At 39.5% G+C, this 22,016-nt stretch overlaps 1 protein-coding gene across 6 annotated transcripts in view; it reads right to left on the bottom strand.

The window, feature by feature from the left end:
* Positions 1-22,016, bottom strand: part of DACH1 (dachshund family transcription factor 1) — a 409,613-nt gene that overhangs the window by 33,711 nt on the left and 353,886 nt on the right. For all 6 annotated transcript variants that reach the window (XM_034416821.3, XM_087895549.1, XM_034416815.3 and 3 more), the window contains one exon: positions 8,533-8,684. In XM_034416821.3, the coding sequence (XP_034272712.2) occupies positions 8,533-8,684 (152 nt within the window). The remainder of the gene's footprint in view (positions 1-8,532; positions 8,685-22,016) is intronic.

Here is a 22,016-nt window from a genome sequence, read left to right as displayed (position 1 = left end):
CGGGAGGGGGAGGCCATTTTCGCCCTCCCCAGGCTCCAAGAATGCCTCTGGAGCCTGAGGAAGGCAAAAAACGGGCCTACCATGCCATCATGTGCCAAAAGCAGGGGAGTGGGGAGGGGGTTGCATGCGCATGCGCAGGGGGCAGGGCGCATTGAATTATGGGCATAATTCTCACTCACCCCCATGCTCCTCCCGCTTTTGGCACATGACAGCAAAAAGGTTAGCCATCACTGATCTAGAGGATGCCCTCAAGAAAAGGAGGAGAACCATCTAAGATGAGGGCTGTGCTATCCTTCTCGGCTTAGTGAATTCCTCGCCATAAACCCATTTTTGTTTGATTTGGGTTGGAAAGCCAAAGTCTCCCTATCCTCTTAATCAGGGGTGGGTTTCACATATTGTTGCCACTGGTTCGCTGCATACATGCGCCCGGCTTTCTGCATGCACGCTGCACGCGTGTGCGCCTTCCGTGCATGCACCCGGCCTTCCATGCATGCGCTTTGCTCGCACATGTGACTTCCACACATGTGCCCGGCCTTGAAAATGTGGCTAAATAAGACAGTATTACGTCTGGGTAGGTGGCACCCACAGTCACCGCTACCGGTTCGCCCTAAACTGGCTGAATACCACCTCTGCTCTTAATCACTTCTACATTCAAGAATCTGCTTTCAGCTAAAACAACAACCAGAAATGCTTTAAACAAATGACTTTCTCTGCCCTGAATAATTGCATCTCTTATTCACCTCCTTTTTCCAGTTAGGAAACTCTCTGAGAGAATCTGAAGAAAAGCTTCATCTGTTTAGAAACCCAGGATGACTGACAGGTATCTTTGGACACCCTTGAATTGTCCTTATGTTTCTGGCTGCCTGAGCTGTATTTTTAGCCAGACACAGCACCATGCTGGGTTTGTGTGTGAGAAAGAAAAGGAAGAAGAGACGGACTCCTTTTGAATGGAACCTGTTAAATTTGCAGTAATCCTGGCTCTTTACATCCAATTACATTTTTTTCTTTCACCTATCATAGGTGGCTAAAGGTGGACCAAGTTTAAATGCATGGCCTGTTGACCACAAAACTCTCTGGAGCAATCACTTTCCCAGAGCCCAACCTACCTGTACAGGTTACTTAATAGAGGGATCAATAAATACAATGACAAATTTTAATTTATGGATAGAAGAGAACATTTGTCGCTCAGGGTTGAACTGTGGACTCAACTCTAGGGGGCGGTTCTCATCTCCGTTTCAAAGCTGAAGAGCCAGCACTGTCCGAAGACATCTCTGTGGTCATGTGGCCGGTGCCAAAGGCGCTCGGAACGCTTTTACCTTCCCACCAAAGGTGGTCCCTATTTTTCTACTTGCATTTTTTACGTGCTTTTGAACTGCTAGGTTGGAAGAAGCTGGGACAAGTCACGGGAGCTCACCCTGTTATGTGGCACTACTAGGGATTCGAACCGCTGAACATCAGCAAGAAAACCACTGAGCTCAGACAGCATCAAGGATCCAATAAATTGTAATTTCCCCAATTAAGCAGCTTCCTCTTCTGGAAAACAATTCACTATCCACATGGTTGTTTCTTACACCTGAACTTTGCATCTAGTTGACTCCTGTAAGTCTCACAAGATTTGGTGATCAGAGTTCATTCAGAACTAGGCTGATTTGTTGTTTTATGGATTCTATATTCTTTAGGGATAGAATCAAGAACACGTGAGGAGTGACTACCCCTTTATGATGCCTTGGTAAGATCACACTTGGACTATTGCATACAGTTTTGGTCACCATGATATCAAAAGATGCTGAGACTCTAGAAAGAGTGCAGAGAAGATGATTAGGGAGGTGGAAGCTAAAACTTTTGAAGAATGGTTGCAGGAATTGGGTGCGTCTAACAAAGAGAAGGACTAGGGGTGACATGATAGTAGTCTTCCAATATTTGAGGGGCTGCCACAAAAAAGAGAGGGTCAACTCATTCTTCAAAGCATCTGAAGACAGAGCAAGAAACAAGAATGGAAACTAATCAAGGAGAGAACCAACCTAGAACTAAGAATAAATTTGAGCAAGAAAAATTAATCAGTGGAACAACTTTCTACAGCAACTTTCTACAGTGCTACAACAATGGACATTTTTAAAAAAGAGATCGGACAACCATTTGTCTGAAATGATATAGAGCCGTGATGGCGAACCTATGGCACGCGTGCCACAGGTGGCACATGGAGCCATGTCGTTTGGCACGCCAACTCAGCTCTGGCATGCATGTGTGCGCTGGCCAACTGATTTTTGGGCCTTCTGGGCCCACCAGAAGTAGGGAAATGGCTGTTTCCTGCCTCCGGAGGGCCTGGGGGGGGGCATGGGGAAGGCCCGTTTTTCTTTCTCACTTGGCTCCACATCCTCTGTATGCATCTGGGGAGGGCGAAAACAGCTTTCCCAATCCCCTTGGAGGCCCTCCAGAGGTCCGAAACGGCCTGTTTCCCAACTTCCGGTTGGACAGGAAGTGACATTTTTTGCTGTCCCCAGCCTCCAGAGACTCCTAGAGAGGCTCTTTAGGAAGTTGGGAAATGGGCCGTTTCGGGCCTCCGAGGGGGTGGGGAAGGCTGTTTTCACCCTCCCCCGATGCATAGAGAGGATCTGGAGCCAGGTGAGAAAGAAAAACAGGCCTACCGGGCTATCGTGTGCTAGGAGCGGGGGGGAGGGGGGTTGCACGTGCATGTGTAGGTCGGGACGCATAGAATTATGGGTGTGGGCACGCGCATACACGAACTTCCCCCACCCCCATTCCTGGTACGTGATGGCAAAAAGGTTAGCCATCATTGATATAGAGTTTCCTGTTTCAGCAGCGGGGTTAGACTTGAAAACCTCCAAGGTCCCTTCTAATTATGTTATTCTGTTATCTTCCACTGTTTGCATAGGGATATAAGTTTGATATTGTGAGCCAACTTTTTAAAGAGAAAGCACCCAACTTAACAGAGGGAAAATACCTTCAGTATCATGTTGCTCTTAACACCTGAAGCTCTTATGCCACATGGATTTCCAGGCCCAGATTCAAGTACAGTCCACTTTTCTTGGTCTCTCCAAATACTTCCCTTTTTTTTTTGAACAGCTTATGGAAGGAAAGCATTCATATATCTCCAAGGGGGCAAAAGGCTTTCTCAGCTATCTCAAACCAGAATGATTTCCCCCAAAAGCCCACATTTCAGCATTAAATAAGCAAAAATCAGTGATATGTGCCAAAGGAGTCAAAAAAAGTCAGGACAAGAGCTTGGATTGCACAGCTCTGACACCACTGGGGTAAAAAAATGCTTTTTTTCATTCCAATCTGTGTTATCTGTGTTAAAGAATCTTACACTGCTTTTATCATATATATATATATATATATATATATATATATATATATATATATATATATATATATATATATATATATATATATATATATATATATATATATATATATATATATATATATATATATATATATATACACACACACACACACACACACACACACACACATATACACATTTAACTCTACTCCCAGTGGACTTTGCAACATTCAATGTGTTTCGATTGTACCTTTATATTTGTATTTTATTTTATTCCCCTTACAATCATGTCTTCTTGGCTTGCTTCAGTGGGAAAGTAGATGGCAAACCTAATAAGATTTAGGCACCTGTTTAAAACATTATTATTATTGTTGTTGTTGTTGTTGTTGTTGTTGTTGTTGTTATTATTATTATTATTATTATTATTATTATTATTATTTCAGTTTCTTGACTTTATATCTGTTTTTAATGCCCATAGTTATTTTTAAGTCCCTCCATTGTTTTTAGGGAATTTTTGTGCATAAATTGTCCTACAAAACATTTAATTGAAAATGGTAAAGAAATTAATTGATTAATCAATATTACAACTTGGATATTTTGTAGGATTCACCCAGTGAATTCATTATAATAATATTATAATATAATATAATATAATATAATATAATATAATATAATATAATATAATATAATATAATATAATATAATATAATATAATATAATAATTTAATATAATATAATATAATATAATATAATATAATATAATATAATATAATATAATAATATAATATAATATAATATAATATATAATAATATAATATAGTGTGTCAAAAAAAGTCAAATGACTTCTTTGAAAATAATTTTCTATTTCACAGAATTCATTTTTATTTTGTTTTTTTAATCAAACTTTGAAATAAAACAAGGTTAAAGTCATAATTTGAACTGGCCTACCCACTTTTGGTTCTAACTACTATTTTTAAATTACCAGTAAATCATTTAAACAAATCATTTGAAAGCTCTTGATAACACTGTTTAACCAACCAATTCATTATTCTGTAAACTCAGAAGTCATACCTACCCAAGTAAACAACAGTAGAAAACCTGTTAGCTTTCCCCTTTTATTAACATCTCATAAACACTGGCAGAAACCAGATAAAAATTGTGGGAATAAAATTGCAGCTTTTGTTTGAGTGAATGTTTGCAAATTATTGTACAGTAGAGAAACTTCCCACATACAAACACAATCATTCTTTTGTTTTATCTACATGACTTCATCCTTCAGACTACGTTTAAACTGTCACATCATTAGCACTTGTTTTGTTTATAAAACAAATATGCTTCTATTTTACAGCAGATCTTCAGATTATTAAGAAGTGAAATTTATTCAGCATTCTCAGCTCTGTATACATACATATCATTACGTATAAACCATGAATTAATAATAGGGTTGTGAACTATTTTTAGTTGATCAATTATATTACTCTCAGAATGAATCGATGCGTTTATTGATTACACTTAAATTGATTTGCAAATCATTACCAGAAGGTAAACATAACTGCATTTTAAAGCCTACAAAAAGGTATGAACACAGAATGGTTTAATAAAGTGTAGCTGCTCTTTATTGCTAAAGAACATCCTATCTCCTCACTATCTTCTCTTTCATTTCCTGAAAAACAGAATTAAAGTTTATTTCTCGCCATGGTTGGTATATCTGTTGATGTCTTTATATCTAAAATTGGGAGTGGATTTTTTTTTTTCCCAGAATATCTTCCTCATAAACTTTTTTCTTTGGGGACTTCTGGGGACCAACAAGTCAGTGACACCTGCGATTCCTCTCTTAGTTTTATTTGCTTCCACAAATCCCACCTGGAAAATACGATCCCAATGTCAAATATCCATGTGGTAGAAGGCAGAATGGGAAGTCTTTCAGCTGTTTATAAGACGTGTCTAAAGTGTCTATGGAGATTCTCAGTCATCCAGGTCAGGGCTGGGTTCTACTTACCTTTACTACCGGTTCACAATGGGGTCACGTGTGCGCTCTCTCTTCGCTCGTGTGGGCGCCCACTCTTCTGCACATGCGCAGAAGCGTTCTGATGACATTGGGGTCAGTGGGCGGAGCCTCCCACCAGTTTTACTACCGGTTCTATAGAACCGGTGTGAACCGGGGCAACCCACCACTGATCTAGGTCATGGTTGTCCAAAGGTGCTTTTTTCAAGAGGCAATTGGACTTCCTTGTTTTTCTTTGAAGACGTTTCCCTTCTCATCCAAGAGAAGCTTCTTCAGCTCTGATGAGAAGCGAAACGTCTTCAAAGAAAAACAGGAAAGTCCGGTTGCCCATTGAAAAAAGCACCTTTGGGACGACGTGTCTATAGCTTCATAAATAATTTGGGAGAGGTGGCTGTTAGAACTCTTACAACTCTGTATTTTTATTAGGGATCTTACCAGAGACATTCAACAAAGAATTACAATATTTGATTGTGAATATATTAACAGCGACTAGAATTGTATTTGCAAAAAACTGGAAAGGAGAGAAGATGATTACTGATGAAGAAATTATTAAGAAAAGGTTGGAGTGTGCTGAAATGAGTAGATTGACATTTGAAATAAGAGAACAGGAAAATAAGCAATATTATTTGATATGGGAATTATTTTATTAATGGATAGATAATAAAGCCTGGAGATGAAATATTATATATGAAATGAAATTTGGATAAAATGTTTAAGCACTTGTTTTTTTTTTCTGTTAGAGGTAAGAATATGTGTCATGTAATGAGAGTTTGAAAATTTTTGAGAGCACGAAATGATTTTTACCGATCAAAATACTGTCTGTAAGTGTTTGGAAAGTTGATGTTTTTATGTTGTTTTTGTTTAAAAAATAAAAAACTTTTTGGAAAAAAAAAAAGAACTCTTACAACTCTTTAAGGAAGGCAACCACATCATCTCCCAGGCTCCCCTGAAAAGTGCCTTTATGAATTGCAGACCAAAGCTATATTTGCTATCTGAAGCATCTCTCTGGAAGTGAATCTAAAGGCGCTATTTATGCCATTTTACAGGTTGATCAGTGGGAAATCTTGTTCATAAGGAAACCAACATGTTCAAGCTAAGATATTCATGTATGTCCTTGGTTCAGAACCAACACGCCGTGATTTGGATCTTTCTCCAATCCAGACAAAGAGATGCGGTGGCAATATTCTTCCCCCAGGAGTGGGGAAGGAATGGGGATTTTGCAATATCCTTCCCCCAGGATTGGGGAGGGAATGGGGATTTTGAAGTATCCTTTCCTTGGAGTGGGGTGGGAATGGAGATTTTGCAGTATCCTTCTACTGCCACGCCCACCAAGCCACACTACACCCACCAAGCCACGCCCACAGAACTGGTAGTAAAAAAAAAATGGATTTCACCACTGAGATGTACCCTTTGGCTAACAAAAGTGTCCTCAGACAGGAAGCTGGAGAGAACTTTGCCAAGTTGGGGGAGCCCTGGCTTAACTTTTGCTTAGTGGTTTAATTTTCAGCTTCCTTTGGATAATAGGATCGAATTAGGTATCTCCCTGTGTAGGGCTAAATAACAACACAGAAACAATAAATATCTTTTATCCTTTCTCAAACCAGCTATTAATTTTGTACACCTCTCATGTCTGGAATCTTAAAAATTTATGAGCATAATTACGCTCCCGTTTTTCATAGAGAGTTTTAATGCTATTTTTTATGGTTTATTATTATATTAATCTTTGATACCCCAATCTACCTGAATCTATTAAGTCTTAATGTGGTGCTCAGTAGTCTTCTAGGACTTCAACAGTATAAACTAAGCTTGCAAACTATTCTAAATTCTCTCTCTCTCTCTCTCTCTCTCTCTCTCTCTCTCTCTCTCTCTCTCTCTCTCTCTCTCTCTCTGTCCCTCTCTGTCTGTCTGTGTCTCTGTCTCTCTCTGTCTCTCATCTATTTACCTCTCTCTCCTTTTTGTCTCTTTCAACACTAAAACTTCCTTTTTACAACCCCGTAATCCCTTAATTCAGGTTAGATTTGGAGTGGCTGGCTGGAGCTGAGTGTTTACTGGCCAGAGGTCCTTCCTGACATCACACAAAGTTTGCAGCAGATTTTTTTTTCATTGTACCCTAGGAGAGAAACATCTGCTGGTACCTAGGATTGAACTTTCAAGACAAGTGTCTTCACCACTAGGTCACCATGCCCCTCTCTTGTCGCTTTTAATATTAGTAACTCTAAATTATATTCATACTAGGAAGGAAGTTCCTAGTTCATACTTAGTTCTTCTTTTAAACATAGGGAGATGTCTAGAAATCCTTCCTAGGAAATTTCCAGAAAACCTAGTACCTCCCTTATCTTTATCCCCCAACACATTTGTTTGAAACACAAACTCTTAAAGCGACTTTTGTATTAAAGGCATATTTCTGCAGGTCAATCAATGCCATCGGAAACTTTTCATTCCAAAAGGCTCAGTCAATTGAGTGCCCTCAATGAAGTCAGAAGAGCCTTGATAGTACAGTGGTCTACGCACCCTGTTATTAACACAGCTGCCTGCAATTTACTGCTGGTTCCAATCTCTCCAAGGCTCAAGGTTGACTCAGCCTTCCATCCTTTCTAAGGTAGGTGAAATGAGGACCCAGTTTGTGGGGGCAATAAGCTGACTTTGTATAAATATACAAAAGGATGAAGGCTATTGCTTAACACATTGTAAGCCGCCCTGAGTCTCCGGAGAAGGGCGGCATATAAATCAAATAAAAAAAAAAAAAATGAAGTCAGAATGATCCCTGTGAATATTTATTCTTCAACAGAGAAGAATCTCCAAACCCTCAGCAGCACATTTGTCCATGAATCCCATTTTATAAGTGGCATTTAGGTGGATTTTTAGACCGGTGCATTAGCCTAGAGGTGAAGACGCTCGCCTCCCACTGAGAAGGTTGAGAGTTCAATCCTAGGCAGCGACAGATGTTTCTTTATCAGGGCACAAAGAGAAAATGTCTACTGTGAACCCCATGTAGGTGTTAGGAAAGGTGACCAGCCAGTAAGTGCTCAGCAACATTCTGTCACCCTGACTCCACCCCAAATAATGGGATTAAAGGATTGTAAAAAAAAAAGGTGGATTTTTAAAGCTTGTTTGATTACGTTGCTGCCTTTAATAGTTCAAATGAATGAAGTGTTAGTTGAAGTGAAAGACATCTGTTCCCAGGAATTTTTTTTTTGTGCCTTGCTCTGCGGCGACCTACCTGGATATTTGTCAGGAGGGTTTCTATGGAGGACAATCCATCAGGAAATAGAAAAGGAGACGGGAACCCGGGAGGAAGAGGTTGTCCGTGGCCAGTTAGCGAAAGTTTGTCAAGGCTGTCTCTTGTGGTTGGTGTGGAGAGCGGGGTCTCATCTGTATGTGATTGAAACAAAAATATAGAACAAGTTACGCTTGTCTGTTTTTATTAGACCTCAGTAATGGCTTCCCTAGTGATTTCCAGAACATTTATTGCAAATTGGTTCCTGCTATCAGGAGAAAATGCTTTCTGCTGAATTTTCTTTAATGAAAAAGCGGTGGAGATACAACCAGATAGCATTAATGAGTAACTTTATAAGCCTTTTAAATGCAGCCTCTAATGAGACTGAGTTTACAGTGCCATAGAATCTTTTTAAAACTAATATTATCTCACACATACTTGTGATAATATATTTAGGCTGACTTTATGGGTAAGTTCCCAATTATCTCATTTTAGCCTGCGCACTGTCTATATGGACAATGGAATGTTTCTCGCTATGATACATATTTTATATGGACCACTTATGATTTATGTTCAAATTATTCTGTGCGTTTACCCAGCGTCAACTATCTCCTTCATCAACAACAGCAAAATGAATAGTCTTCCTCAATTAAGTGCCCATTTCTGAAGAGATGATCTCCACTCCAGCAGACATCTTAGAGATGTGAAAATTTTGGTCTCTCTCTTTCCCCTACACCTATTCCAAAGTTGTGTGGAAATTGGGAATTCCATTTGGAATAGATACTACCAAGCCTGTTCAGTTTTTCAAAAATACGGACTCTTGTTTTTTTTACCACCTCGTAAGAATTTCTACAATTAAACAATGTTTTTGCATAAAGAAAACTCTGGCATAGTTCATCTGAAAATAACTTCAATGTTTCTTCCCTATTTTTCTTGGCAACAAGTTCAGATAGGAGTTGTTGGTTGGTTTTTTTTTTTTTTTTTTAAATCTCCCTCAGAAAATTCCATTACAAAGACAATAGATAGCAATGGCAGTCTTGACAGCAGCACTGTTGGCGGTAATTTATTTTTTAAAAGAATAATTTGGGGGACTATCCTTCTGCTTTGTAATTTGCGGGGAAAGTATTAAAGGTAGAGAACTATGGGAAAACCTTTAAACAGGAAAAGGAATAATTAAGTTATAACTGCGGCTAGCCTAAGACGCCAGTTTTTCAGTATAATGCATTTCGATTGTTTTCTCTAAAGTAGCTGTACTTTACAGAAGACTGGGGGAAAAAGATTAAAACTCTTGTTTATGCAGAAGTACCAAAAAAAAAAAAGAAGAAGAAGAAAGAAAGAAACTCACACAAGAAAGTAGTTCTTCTGAATTTTAATAAATATATAATCTATGCTGAGTTACTGTTAAACACCAAATCAGGGTAGTTATTTAAACTTTTGTCTCATTTTTGGCCTTTTGAGAAATGAGCAAGTGTTTAATTTTGCAAATTAAAGTGTTGTTAAAAGAAGATGTAGGGTTTTATGGATGTTTTTTTACTGCATGCTAAACTGCTTAGAATTGAGGGTGGGAGGGAGGGAGGGAGGGAGGGAGGGAGGGAGGGAGGAAGGAAGGAAGGAAGGAAGGAAGGAAGGAAGGAAGGAAGGAAGGAAGGAAGGAAGGAAGGAAGGAAGGAAGGAAGGAAGTTTTTTCTGCAAGTCTGATTTGAACCTCAACTCTTGACCACAAGAGCAAAAAAAAGAAAGATCCAAATTACATAAAGAGAAAGAGTATTGGTGATAGAAGGAACTTCCTATTCTTATTAGTCTGCACTACTATTAATCTTCTCATCATTCCCATCACCCATCTCCTTCCACTTATGACTGTATGACTGCAATTTTGTTGCTTGTATCCTTACTGTTAAGGATACTGGTGTTGTGTTACCAACCAGCAGAGTAAATGCACAAGGAAACGTTGCTCAGAGCAATGAATAAAAGATATGCAAACTGGTTTATCAAAAGCTTACTTTATAGTAGAAAAACAGTCTCATAGTCTTTAAACAAATTCCAAGTCTTTGCCAGTTAAATCAGTCCAGTAGTTACAGATATCTTCTTACCAAACAGACAGTAGTTGGTTAGAATAACAAACTCACTCTGGTTCACAAACCACGATGATAGCAGATAGCAACTCCTCACTATGGCAGCATATTGTACTCTGGTAGCATATCACATCAGCTTCATACACAATGGCAGCATATCATAGCAGCAACTGAACACGTTACAATACCTTGCTTAAATACTCTCACAACCAGTGATTACCTAATTACGGCATGACTCAGCATTAAAGTCACATAATACATTTACAGATTAAAGTTACAGTACACTTATATTGCCTGGACAACTTGTTAGGCTCAAACCATATCCTAACACTTCCAATTTATATTGATATTGTTTCCTGATTGCTTATTTGTACCCTATGACTATCATTAAGTGTTGTACCTTATGATTCTTGATGAATATATATTTTCTTTTATGTACACTGACAGCCTATGCACCAAGACAAATTGCTTGTGTGTCCAATCACACTTGGCCAATAAAAAAATCTAATCTATTCTATTTTATTCTGTTCTGTTCTGTTCTGTTCTGTTCCGTTCCGTTCCGTTCCGTTCTGTTCTTTCTGTTCTATTATTTTGCTTAAGAAAAGTGAAAATGTGTCTGTGTAAGGCACACACAGAGTCTTTGTTTTTCTCTTCACTTTCTAAGTACCTCCAAATTTAAAACTAGGAAATTCTTGTTAGTCATACGCATGTAATCAGTCCTGTCTGAATTCAACGTTCTCTTTTATACAATCGCTAACTGAAATAACAGTAGCTCTACTGACCTATAATGTCAGAAGAAGGGACTGAACTTAAGTTGAACTATTTTGATGAATGTTTAACTTAAAGACAAATAATCTTTCATAACGCGACTTTGTGTCTTTTTTTTTTTTATATCCTGCATGAAATAAACTCTGGGTGAACATATTGGAAAGAAAACAAATGCATATCTCATATACAGGAAGAGTGGCTATTTGTAGATGCGAGATAAGCGAAGACTGAGAGAAACTTGGGAAAAAGTCCTGGTATTTTTTTTTTTAAAGGAAAAGCAACCGTATTGTACATATGAACTAATTAAAAATAGCACAACTGTCTTTAAACCTAGCAGTGCCATAACCTTGCTTCTAGCAAATCATTAACAGGGTGTGAGAGACGAAGATGCTTAATTCCTTTTGCATAAAAACAACCAAGGGATACCACATGTTCTCAAAGCCTTTGTCCGTATCCCTAAGCGATGTTTGATTATGACACAAAGTTTCTCACTGATCTTTCCCGTCATGACCCGATGCTCAGAATGACTGCAGAAGAAAGAGGAGGTGGAAAATATTCACCCTTTTACTCAGGAGTGGTATTCATTTACTTTCCCTACCAGTTCACAAATGTGACCGGGCCCCGTCCACACATGCGCCCAGCCTCAAAAACGTGCCTAAATAGGATGGCATAGAGCTGCTACTGGTTCGGGCGAACAGGTCTGAACCGGCTGGATACCACCTCTGCTTTTACTGATGGAATTATGCTTATAAGGGGAATAACATGACCAGATGAATCCTTTGTTGTGGACCATCAGAGCAAGATGTAAATTATCTTGTTGTCCTAAGACCACAATTGAGCCCAAAACTCCTGCTGTTAAGTGAGATGTTTGTTAACCAGGTTTCGCCCCCTTTTACGACCCTTTCTCGACACAGTTGTGAAGTGAATCATCGCAGTTGTTCAGTTAGTAACACAGTTGTTAAGTGAACCTGGCTTCCCCATTGACTTTGCTTGTCAGAGGGTTACAAAAAGTGGATCGAAGGACACCGCAATCGTCATAAATATGTGTCATTTGTCAAGCGACCGAATTTGGATCACATGACCTCAGGGATGCTGCAATGGTCATGCGAAAGATGGTCTCAAGTTACTTTTTTCAGTGCGTTTGTAATTTCAAACGGTCACTAAATGAATTGTCGTAAGCCAAAGTCCTTACTGTAAACCTGACATCTGTAAACCTGTAAACCTGACATCTGTAAACCTGTAAACCTGACATCTGTATTATATGGCAAGGCCCACGTTCCTACAGAGAGTAAACTGTTTTGAACTGAGGCAGCCATTTCAACTTACCAAGCTCAAAATTACACTCCACTGCAGTCAAGCACGCAAGAAGCAGAACATTTTAGCTTATATTTCAAATGTAGCATGGCTTTTATTTAATTAGACTATTTCACTATTCAGAAAATACTTGGGATGCCAAGTTACTCAACCCCGATGATCCAACCACCAACCTTTCAACCTACCAACTACCCTTTTTTCTGTCTTTCAACCACAGCTTGGTCTATCTCAATTAGCAATTGTAATGTTCCTTCACAGGTTGCTAAGTTACAAATAGATATTTCAAGGGAAATAAAAGAACAGGCCTTCTCTTCTGACTACCAACACTTCTTTCTTCAAATGACACTTTAGAAGTTGGTCTCTTTTAACTTTCTTTCCTCTTATAAAACTAACTCCCTTCCTCCCTCTCTCCCTCCGTCCTTCCCTCCAGTGGTAGGTTTCCAATTTTCTTACCACCAGTTTGCCCTGTGCGCGCACGCTCCTTCTGTGCATGTGTCCAGCCTTCGCACATGCTTGTGTGCCTCCCGTGCATGCGCTCAGCCTTGAAAACATGCCTAAGTAGGACATCATAGAGCCGGGGCAAGTGGGCAGTCCCATTCACAGTTGCCGCTACCAGTTCGCCCGAACTGGTACAAACCAGCTGAATATCACCTCTTCCTCCCTCCCTCCCTCCCTCCCTTCCTTTCTTCCTCAACTCTAAGCAGCTTACAATGCAGTAAAAAAACATCCATTCCCTCCTTTCTGCCTTTCCTGGTATCTATCCTCTGCCAAGCTAGACCAAGCAACTTCTCCTCCGTCATCTATATAAATCTTAACATTCCTCCCTTCATCGAAAAGATATGCAAGAAGTAAGGAGGAGGGGGGGGAAAGCTTTCCTTTCATCATAGAAGTTAAAATTTGATTATTTCCTAAGACGTTGGAATACATTCCATAACACCAAGATTACAAAAGCTGTTTGCAGAGATATTCACTGATGCAGCTAAAATCACAATTAATTTTGAGGCAAAGGTGGAGAGACATGGATATAGTCTTTCATGCAAACGGTTCATTAACAGACTGAATCTAATAGTTGTGCAACAAAGTGTTTTTACTGTGGTTTCCATTTCACCACCCATCATTTACTATAGCCTGTCGGTAGTTGGAATAAGCCCTAGGAGCAAGGAGATGACTTCTTACTCCATGGAAAGGTCAGGCATGTTTTCAGAAGTTCACACTTTAGTTTTGAAGTACGTTATAAAAACCATGAATTAGAAGAAGATGGAAAAGCTTTTCCAAGCTTTTAATATTTTCTTTGGAGAACTTCCAAAGCAGCAAAGGCTGGCCATTTCTAATTTCTAAAGTGCGATTAAGGTAAGACACACAAAAGCACAAATCTCACCAAGACAGTTGTGAAATTGGCACCTGGGTGAGCAGTTTTACCTTTCATCTCATCTCCCGTCTCCAGAGTTTGCAATCTTGCTAATAGCAGGTACACAGAGATACGTGTCTTTATGTAGTCTTCAATCCGAATATGAAAACATTATAAAGTATGAATGTAAGGGCCTCTTGATTTCTGTTTAATTTTAATTATGCACCCACAATGTCAACTAAAGGGCAAGGAACACAGATTTTTGGTTCCGTCTTTGAACTGAGCTTTATAAATGTAATTTTTTTTGACATATGCTGCATTGTCAGTCTTAGAAAAAAATTACTCACTCTCAAACAAAGCCTTGGGGAGAATAAAAAAAACGGAGAAGAACAGCTGGTTTTCCGCGAATCTCCCCTGATGAGGACGTATTACTAATTTGCAGAAAGTCCTATGGATCGTGGGTGCTGGTTTCTATTTCGCTAACCTCATTTCAAATGCCAGGGGAAATATTAAATAAACCTTTACATCAGTAGTGGGTTTCAATTTCGGCCGCTATCGGTTCACTCGTGGGCTAGGAAGCTTGTGCGCATGCACAGAGATGTCTGGGCAGGTGGGCGGAGCCTCCCGCCACCACCGCTACCAGTTTGCCCCGATCCGGGGCAAACCAGTAGCAACCCACCATTGCGTTACATATGAGGTTCTACCTACAGGTAGTATATATTTATTACTATAAGTAAAGATACTCTATCTTTATTAATAATATAAATGTCCGTTCTGGTTGTTAGAGGTAACCTTACTAGCCGATGTTCCAACAGGCCAAACAATAAGAAGAAACAAGTCACAGCAGTAAAGAACAATTCAAGCAATAAGATTTTGAGCTGTATGGGACTTCCTCCATTTATGAATTTGGGACCTCCGATTCCCACAAATTATGATTTAACTCTTTGTACTGCCATATTTGATGTCCCACTCCTCCCCCACACACATGGCAATAATTCTACAGGGGTTTATTCAAACCCCCCAAAAAAGGTCCTTAGAAAACATTCCCATCACACAAGTTTAGATTCTGAGTTCAGCACAGCAAGAGTCGCTGGGTAACTGAGTCCACAGGCACACAAGCAGTCCAGGAGTTGAACAGTCCAGGATACAAGGCACAAACACACAAGGCACAGAACTAGGCATGTTGCTCCAGCAACACTATTCCTCAGGGCTGGGTTAAGTAGGCAATGCCAGTGAAACCCTTCATGAGATGTGAGGTTGCTGTTGTGACTGAGGCCCAAGCAGGGGTGGGTTCTAAATTTTTTTACTACCGGTTCTGTGGGCGTGGCTTATTTTGTGGGTGTGGCTTGGAGGTCATGTGACTAGGTGGGCGTGGCTAGCTGGTCAGAGTCATTTCTGGAAGGTCCTCGCACTTACAACCAGTCCTCGCACTTACGACCCGACTCATTTGTTTGCTTTTAACACTGATCAGCTGTAGGGCGGCCCTTTGAAGCCCCGCGGCAAGAGTTTAAACAGTTTTTTTCCCTCTAGTCATCAGCTGGGCCTCAGGAGGCAGCAATAGATTGGGGGTGGGACCAAATAAAAGGTAAGAATAACGTGGGTGGGTGGGGGGTGGGGGGAGGGCGGGGGGGGGGAGAACTGGTTCGGTGACGTCATATCGTCACTGCTACCGGCTCGGCCGAACCGGACCGAACTGGGAGGAACCCACCACTAGGCCCAAGTAGTGATTACCAAACACAATTCAGTCCTCAACAAACTTATTTTATTAAAACAGCTGAGAATTAATTCATTCTCAGCTTAGTCCAAAACAAATTCTTCATAACCTGCCCGTTGGCTTTATCACCAAACTTTGATGTCTTTGGCAGTCTGCCAAAGGCTTTTCTTGGCAAACCCCACACAAAGTTTATTTATTTATTTATTTATTGGTTCGATTTATATGCCGCCATTTTCCGGAGACTCAGGGCGGCTTACAATGCGTTAAGCAATAGCCTTCATACTTTTGTATGTACCTGCTTTTGGGCCCCCCTATGTGGTGTTCTTTTTTATACAATGTCAGCTTATTGCCCCCACAAACCGGGTCCTCATTTTACCTACCTCGGAAGGATGGAAGGCTGAGTCAACCTTGAGCCTGGGGAGATTCGAACTTGCAGTAATTGCAGGTGGCTGGTGTTACTTAACAGTGCTTTAGTCTGCTGCGCCACCAAGAGACGCTGACAAGAAGCACTGGAATCAACATTGCTTTTCTACAGAGAGAGAGAGAGAGAGAGAGAGGGAGGGAGGGAGAGGGAGAGAAAGAGAGAAGCGGAACCTGGGCCATCTGTCACCCTTCAGATGGAGAGTTAAGAGCCCCCAGGTCTGGATGTGGCTGATGAAGAAGAAGAGGAACAGCTGGGTCCTGTGCCTGACACATAGCTGCGCAGAAGCATAGGGAGACCAGTGGAAAGCCTTGGGCCGATCCTGGTGAAGGAAGAGCCACTGCTGCTAGCAAGGCTCCACCCTAGCTTTGGGGATAGAAGGCAGGAGGTGGAGATGAATAGGTCTGGCAGACAAAAGAGCCTTGGTAGTACAGTGGTCTAAGGCACCCTGTTATTAAGCTGGTTATTAAGACCAGCTGCCTGCAATTACTGCAGGTTCGAACCTCGCCAAGGCTCAAGGTTGACTCAGCCTTCCATCCTTTCTAAGGTAGGTAAATTGAGGACCCAGTTGTGGGGGCAATAAGCTGACTTTGTATAAATATACAAAAGGATGAAGGCTATTGCTTAGCGCATTGTAAGCCGCCCTGAGTCTCCGGAGAAGGGCGGCATATAAGTCAAATTAAAAAAAAAAAACAACTATTAATCTTCTGGCCGGATGGCCTTGTTAGCCTGCGAGAGACACTTTTTGCTGGGGCTGCCAGCATTCCTAATAAAGAAATCCTTTAGAGGGTTCACTTTAGAGGGTTTGTCATGTTTGGGGAGCTGGGACAGAACAACAGAGAAACAGAAATTTGGAGATATTTTGGACATGGACCATTAAAATGTCATTTATTAGTTGAGTGATCAAAAAAATGTTTAGATCAATTATAGGTGAAATGAATATGTGTAGTTCTTTCAGTTCTTGGGATAGTTATTTATTTATTTTTATTTGTTTATTTTTCAGATTTCTATACCGCCCTTCTCCTTTCGGACTCAGGGCGGTGAACAGCCAAGTAAAACACTTTATACACAAAAGTTAAAATAGATTTTATATATATATATATATATATATATATTATATATATATATATATATATATATATATATATATATATATATATATATATATATATATATATATATATATATATATATATATATATATATATATATATATATATATATATATATATATATATATATATATATATATATATATATATTGATTTATATGCCGCCCTTCTCCGGAGACTCAGGGCGGCTTACAATGCGTTAAGCAATAGCCTTCATACTTTTGTATATTTATACAAAGTCAGCTTATTGCCCTCACAAACTGGGTCCTCATTTCACCTACCTTAGAAAGGATGGAAGGCTGAGTCAACCTTGAGCCTTGGAGAGATTCGAACCAGCAGTAAATTGCAGGCAGCTGTGTTAATAACAGGGTGCGTAGACCACTGTACTATCAAGGCTCTTTTAAAATTAAATAATTTGGCCCATAATTTAAAACATTTCAATTTAAAACCAATTTTAAAAACCCATCATAAAATCAGGACAGTCCGGCTAACTGAAAGAAGTAGGTTTTAAGGGCCCGACGAAAGTTGAGTTGAGTCTCAGATTGTATTTAATTGTATCGTATTGTATCACATCTTTCTTTTCTGGTTCTTTTTTCACTGTTTATGTTATCTTCCTCCCCACTCTTTCCATTATAAGTTATCTGGAGTCAGAAGAGATCTAAATTTAATTGAATAAATAAATAGAAGTGCTTGTGTACATTGACCACAATGATGTCATAGAATGAAATGCTAAAACATTTGAGATGCTTTATTTAACGATGACATGTTTTACATTGTAAGTAAATAAATTAAGTTTCCCAAGCATTTCACCTTCTCCCCCCTTCATTCATTTAAAAAGTTAGTGTTCCACTATTCGCCTTTTGAAACTTATACTAGAAACATACATTCCTTATATAACTGTTTGACAATTCTGTATTTTAAATATTTTAACTGATCTGACGTTCTAATATACTACTGCCAGTATTTAATATTATCCCTTATAGATAATTTTATGGCAACAGAAAATGCCAGCTTTATAAGAAGTTACGTTTTGCATTTTAAGCAGAACAGAACTGTGGAAATATATTTATATTTTAGAGCCCAAATATTCATGGCAGCCAAAGTTGTCTGAGCTGATTACCAATTTACTTAAAATATGAAGTGTTTCTGAGTGTGTGTGTGAGAGAGAATGAGAGGGAGAGAGATAGAGGGAGGGAAGGAGGGAGAGAAGAAGAAGAAGAAGAAGAAGAAGAAGAAGAAGAAGAAGAAGAAGAAGAAGAAGAAGAAGAAGAAGAAGAAGAAGAAGAAGAAGAAGAAGAAGAAGAAGAAGAAGAGGAGGAGGAGGAGGAGGAGGAGGAGGAGGAGGAGGAGGAGGAGGAGGAGGAGGAGGAGGAGGAGGAGGAGGAAGAGGAGGAGAAGGAGAAGAAGGAGAAGGAAGAGGAAGAGGAAGAGGAGGAGGAGGGTAATAAAATAGAATACAATCAATGATTGTCAAGTGTACATTACAAGATTGAAACAGAGTCTTATAAAACATGGTGTAGTTTGAGATTTGTCTGTTATCACTAAATCCCACCTGCTCCCCCCATCCTCCCAGGATCCTTCCAAAGGCTGCCCATATTTTAATATACTCCTTGACAGTTCATCATAAGTAGGTGATGGATGTGAATATTTTTTTCCAGTGTGTGTACCCCATTTTTTTCATTCTGCATGAAAAGTTTTATGGGGAGGCTATTTGTCCCAACAGGAGGAATAAAACAGTTATTAATATCGGCGAAGCTTGCAAAACATGGGACTCCAGGACCTAAATTTCATCCACCAACTCTATTTGTGCAAATCTAAGATAACCACAGCCCAAATGACTTTCTACACTGCATTGATATTTTTCACTTTAAGGCACCGATGGACAGTTATGTGTTTCTAGGGAAATAAATCCAACAGTATAGTACTTTCTTTTTTTTTCGTTCTAAAAGGAACTATGGGTCTAGCTGTTGACTTCTTAGAAAAATTGAACTTTACCAACAGTGAAGAACAGTACCTGAAAATAGTTGGGATGACACTGAGTATAAATACAAAGGCTTGCACAAAAAGGTAAATTCCATTACTGCCTGTAACATAGTAGAGCCCTGAACATTAGAAAATACAACATAGAATAACTAGAGTTGGAAGGGACCTTCTAGAGGTCCTCTAGTCCAACCCCCTACTTGAGCAGGAGACTCTATACCATTCCAGACAAATAGCTTTCCAGTCTCTCCTGGAAAGCCTCCATTGATGGGGCATCTACAACTTTGGAAGGCAAACCATTCCACTGGTTGATTGTACTCACTGTTTGGAAATGTCTCCGTAGTCCTAGGTTGCTTCTCTCTTTGATTAGTTTCCATCTATTGTTTCTTATCATCCCTTCAGGTGCTTTGGAAAATAGTTTGACCCCCTTGTTTTAGTGGCAGCCCCTCAAATACTGGAATACTGCTACCATATTACACTCTACCTCCTTCTCACTAGACTAGGCAGACCCAATTCCTTGTGTTCAGGAACAAAATCATTTAGTCTCAATCTTAAACTTGTTTTTCTGGAAATAACTCATTCTGAACTCAGTGAATTTACTCTTGAGAATCAGTGGCTAAAATAACAACTACTTAGTTTATTTTAAAAAATATGTACATTTCCTCATTTTACTAGGGCAGGGGTCGGCAGCCTTAAACACTCAGAGAGCCACAAAAGTCCTAACCCGTTCAATTCTGGAGCAGACCGGAAGTCTGGTTCCCCCACCATAGAGTCTCCTCCTAGCGCGTCATCCTTTTTCCTCTGCAAACCGGAAGTCCGGTTCCCCCACCATAGAGTCTCCTCCTAGCGCGGCATCTTTTTTCCTCTACCTGTCCTACCCGAAAGCTCTATCAATTGTGGAGCCGACTGGCAAAAAGGAACCGCAGCAGAGGGATGAAAGAGCCACATGCGGCTCCAGAGCCACAGGTTGCTGACCCCTGCAGTAGGGTATTTGAGTGGTTTACAAGGATACAATGAAAGTATCCATATCAGAAACACTGAAAGCAAAATAAATAAAAGCATTGCAATATGAAACACAAACTTGTTTCTTATTCAGACTCAGAGGCAGAATCTGTCTTACTATTAAAATGTCCACTGTATACTCAGTGGCAATCAATACTTAATACTTCCTTTTTAAGTAATAACATTATTACATTTTAAACATGAAAAATAAAAAAAAATTAACAGAAACTAATAACTAAGATTATAATATTATTTTAAGAAAAATAAGTTAATACTTCTAATTGTTAACAACTCTTAATTGCCATCGTAACCTTTCTCCTGGATAACTATTCTTTATAAATCTCCAAGAAGCAACATTTTTATTAATAGTGTGTTGTTAATTGTTATGGTTACAGGATTTTCTTTCAATTTTTAAGAGTTATTTATATTCTTTTTATATTCATGGTATCCATATTGCTGATTTTTTCCCCTGGTTTATTTTTTTTTATTTGGTCCATATATAAAGATTTGATTTGGATACATTTATATTTTTAACATCTTTATTTATTTATACAATGTTTAAAATGCCAAAGTAACTTCCTGGCATGCATTTCCTATGTTTAACCACAATACATTTAGGAGAATTTCTCAAGTACCGTTCAGTCACTTGCTATGTAAATCAGAATTTTTTTCCCCCTGCCTGGCTAAAGTTTAGAAGCTTCTGTCTTCCAGAGACAATAAATCTTGAGTGTCCATATCCTAATATATTTCTTAAAATATCCACCAAATTCTTCCACAAGAACATCAATTCTGAAAGTCCATCAGGAAGACCAGCTTTGCTAGATAGTCCTCAAGCCATTGAAGGCACAAATTGCTCCCCAGATGAAATGCAGTCACCTCTTGATGAGTAGGTTACACTCTTCATAACCCAACAAGGAGATCAACTTGCGCCCTATAGAATATTTCACAGGTCTCACTCTCCTTTCCCCACAAACGTTTCCAATTTTCCAGGACTAGGATCTCGGGAACATCTCCCGCTAGCTTAAGGAACAGATTCTATAAAGACAAATATAATTTCACCAATCAGGACAGAAGGAAGACATCAGGATGGTTTACTGCTGTGATTCACTTTTTTTTTTTGAATGCAAAAGCTATTTGGAACTACCTGAATGAGTCCAGTTAATTGTTGCACGAGAAGAATTTCAAGAGAAGGTGGGAATTGGGGTTTCTGAGGCCCACTGACTCCTTGACAGTGACTCCAAGTGCTTTCTTATTTCTGAGGAAAACCTCACTCCACCCCCAAATAATCTGTATTATTAATCTTTGAAGTTCCAAAAGAGAGAAGACTGGAAAATAAGAACATGGGAAGAGAGTTGGTTTTTCTCCCCCTAGAAATATTCCATAAATTCCACCATGCTATGTACAGATTAGGTAATGGTAAAGGTTCCCCTTACAAATATGTGCTAGTTATTCCTAACTCTAGGGGGCAGTGCTCATCTCCATTTCAAAGCCAAAGAGCCAGCGCTGTCCGAAGACATCTCCGTGATCATATGGCTAACATGACTAAACGCCAAAATTGCATGGAACGCTGTTACCTTCCCACCAAAGGTGGTCCCTATTTTTCTATTTGCATTTTTTACCTGCTTTCGAACTGCTGGGTTGGCAGAAGCTGGGACAAGTCACGGGAGCTCACCCCGTTACGCGGCACTAGGGATTTGAACCGCTGAACTGCCAACCCTTTGATCGACAAGCTCAGCATCTTAGCCACTGAGCCACC

Source organism: Pantherophis guttatus, chromosome 5 (assembly GCF_059756535.1).
Source record: "Pantherophis guttatus breed Tessera chromosome 5, ASM5975653v1, whole genome shotgun sequence".
Lineage (NCBI taxonomy): Eukaryota > Metazoa > Chordata > Lepidosauria > Squamata > Colubridae > Pantherophis > Pantherophis guttatus.
Note: the sequence above shows the minus strand (reverse complement) of the source record. Positions and strands in the feature narration are given on the sequence as shown.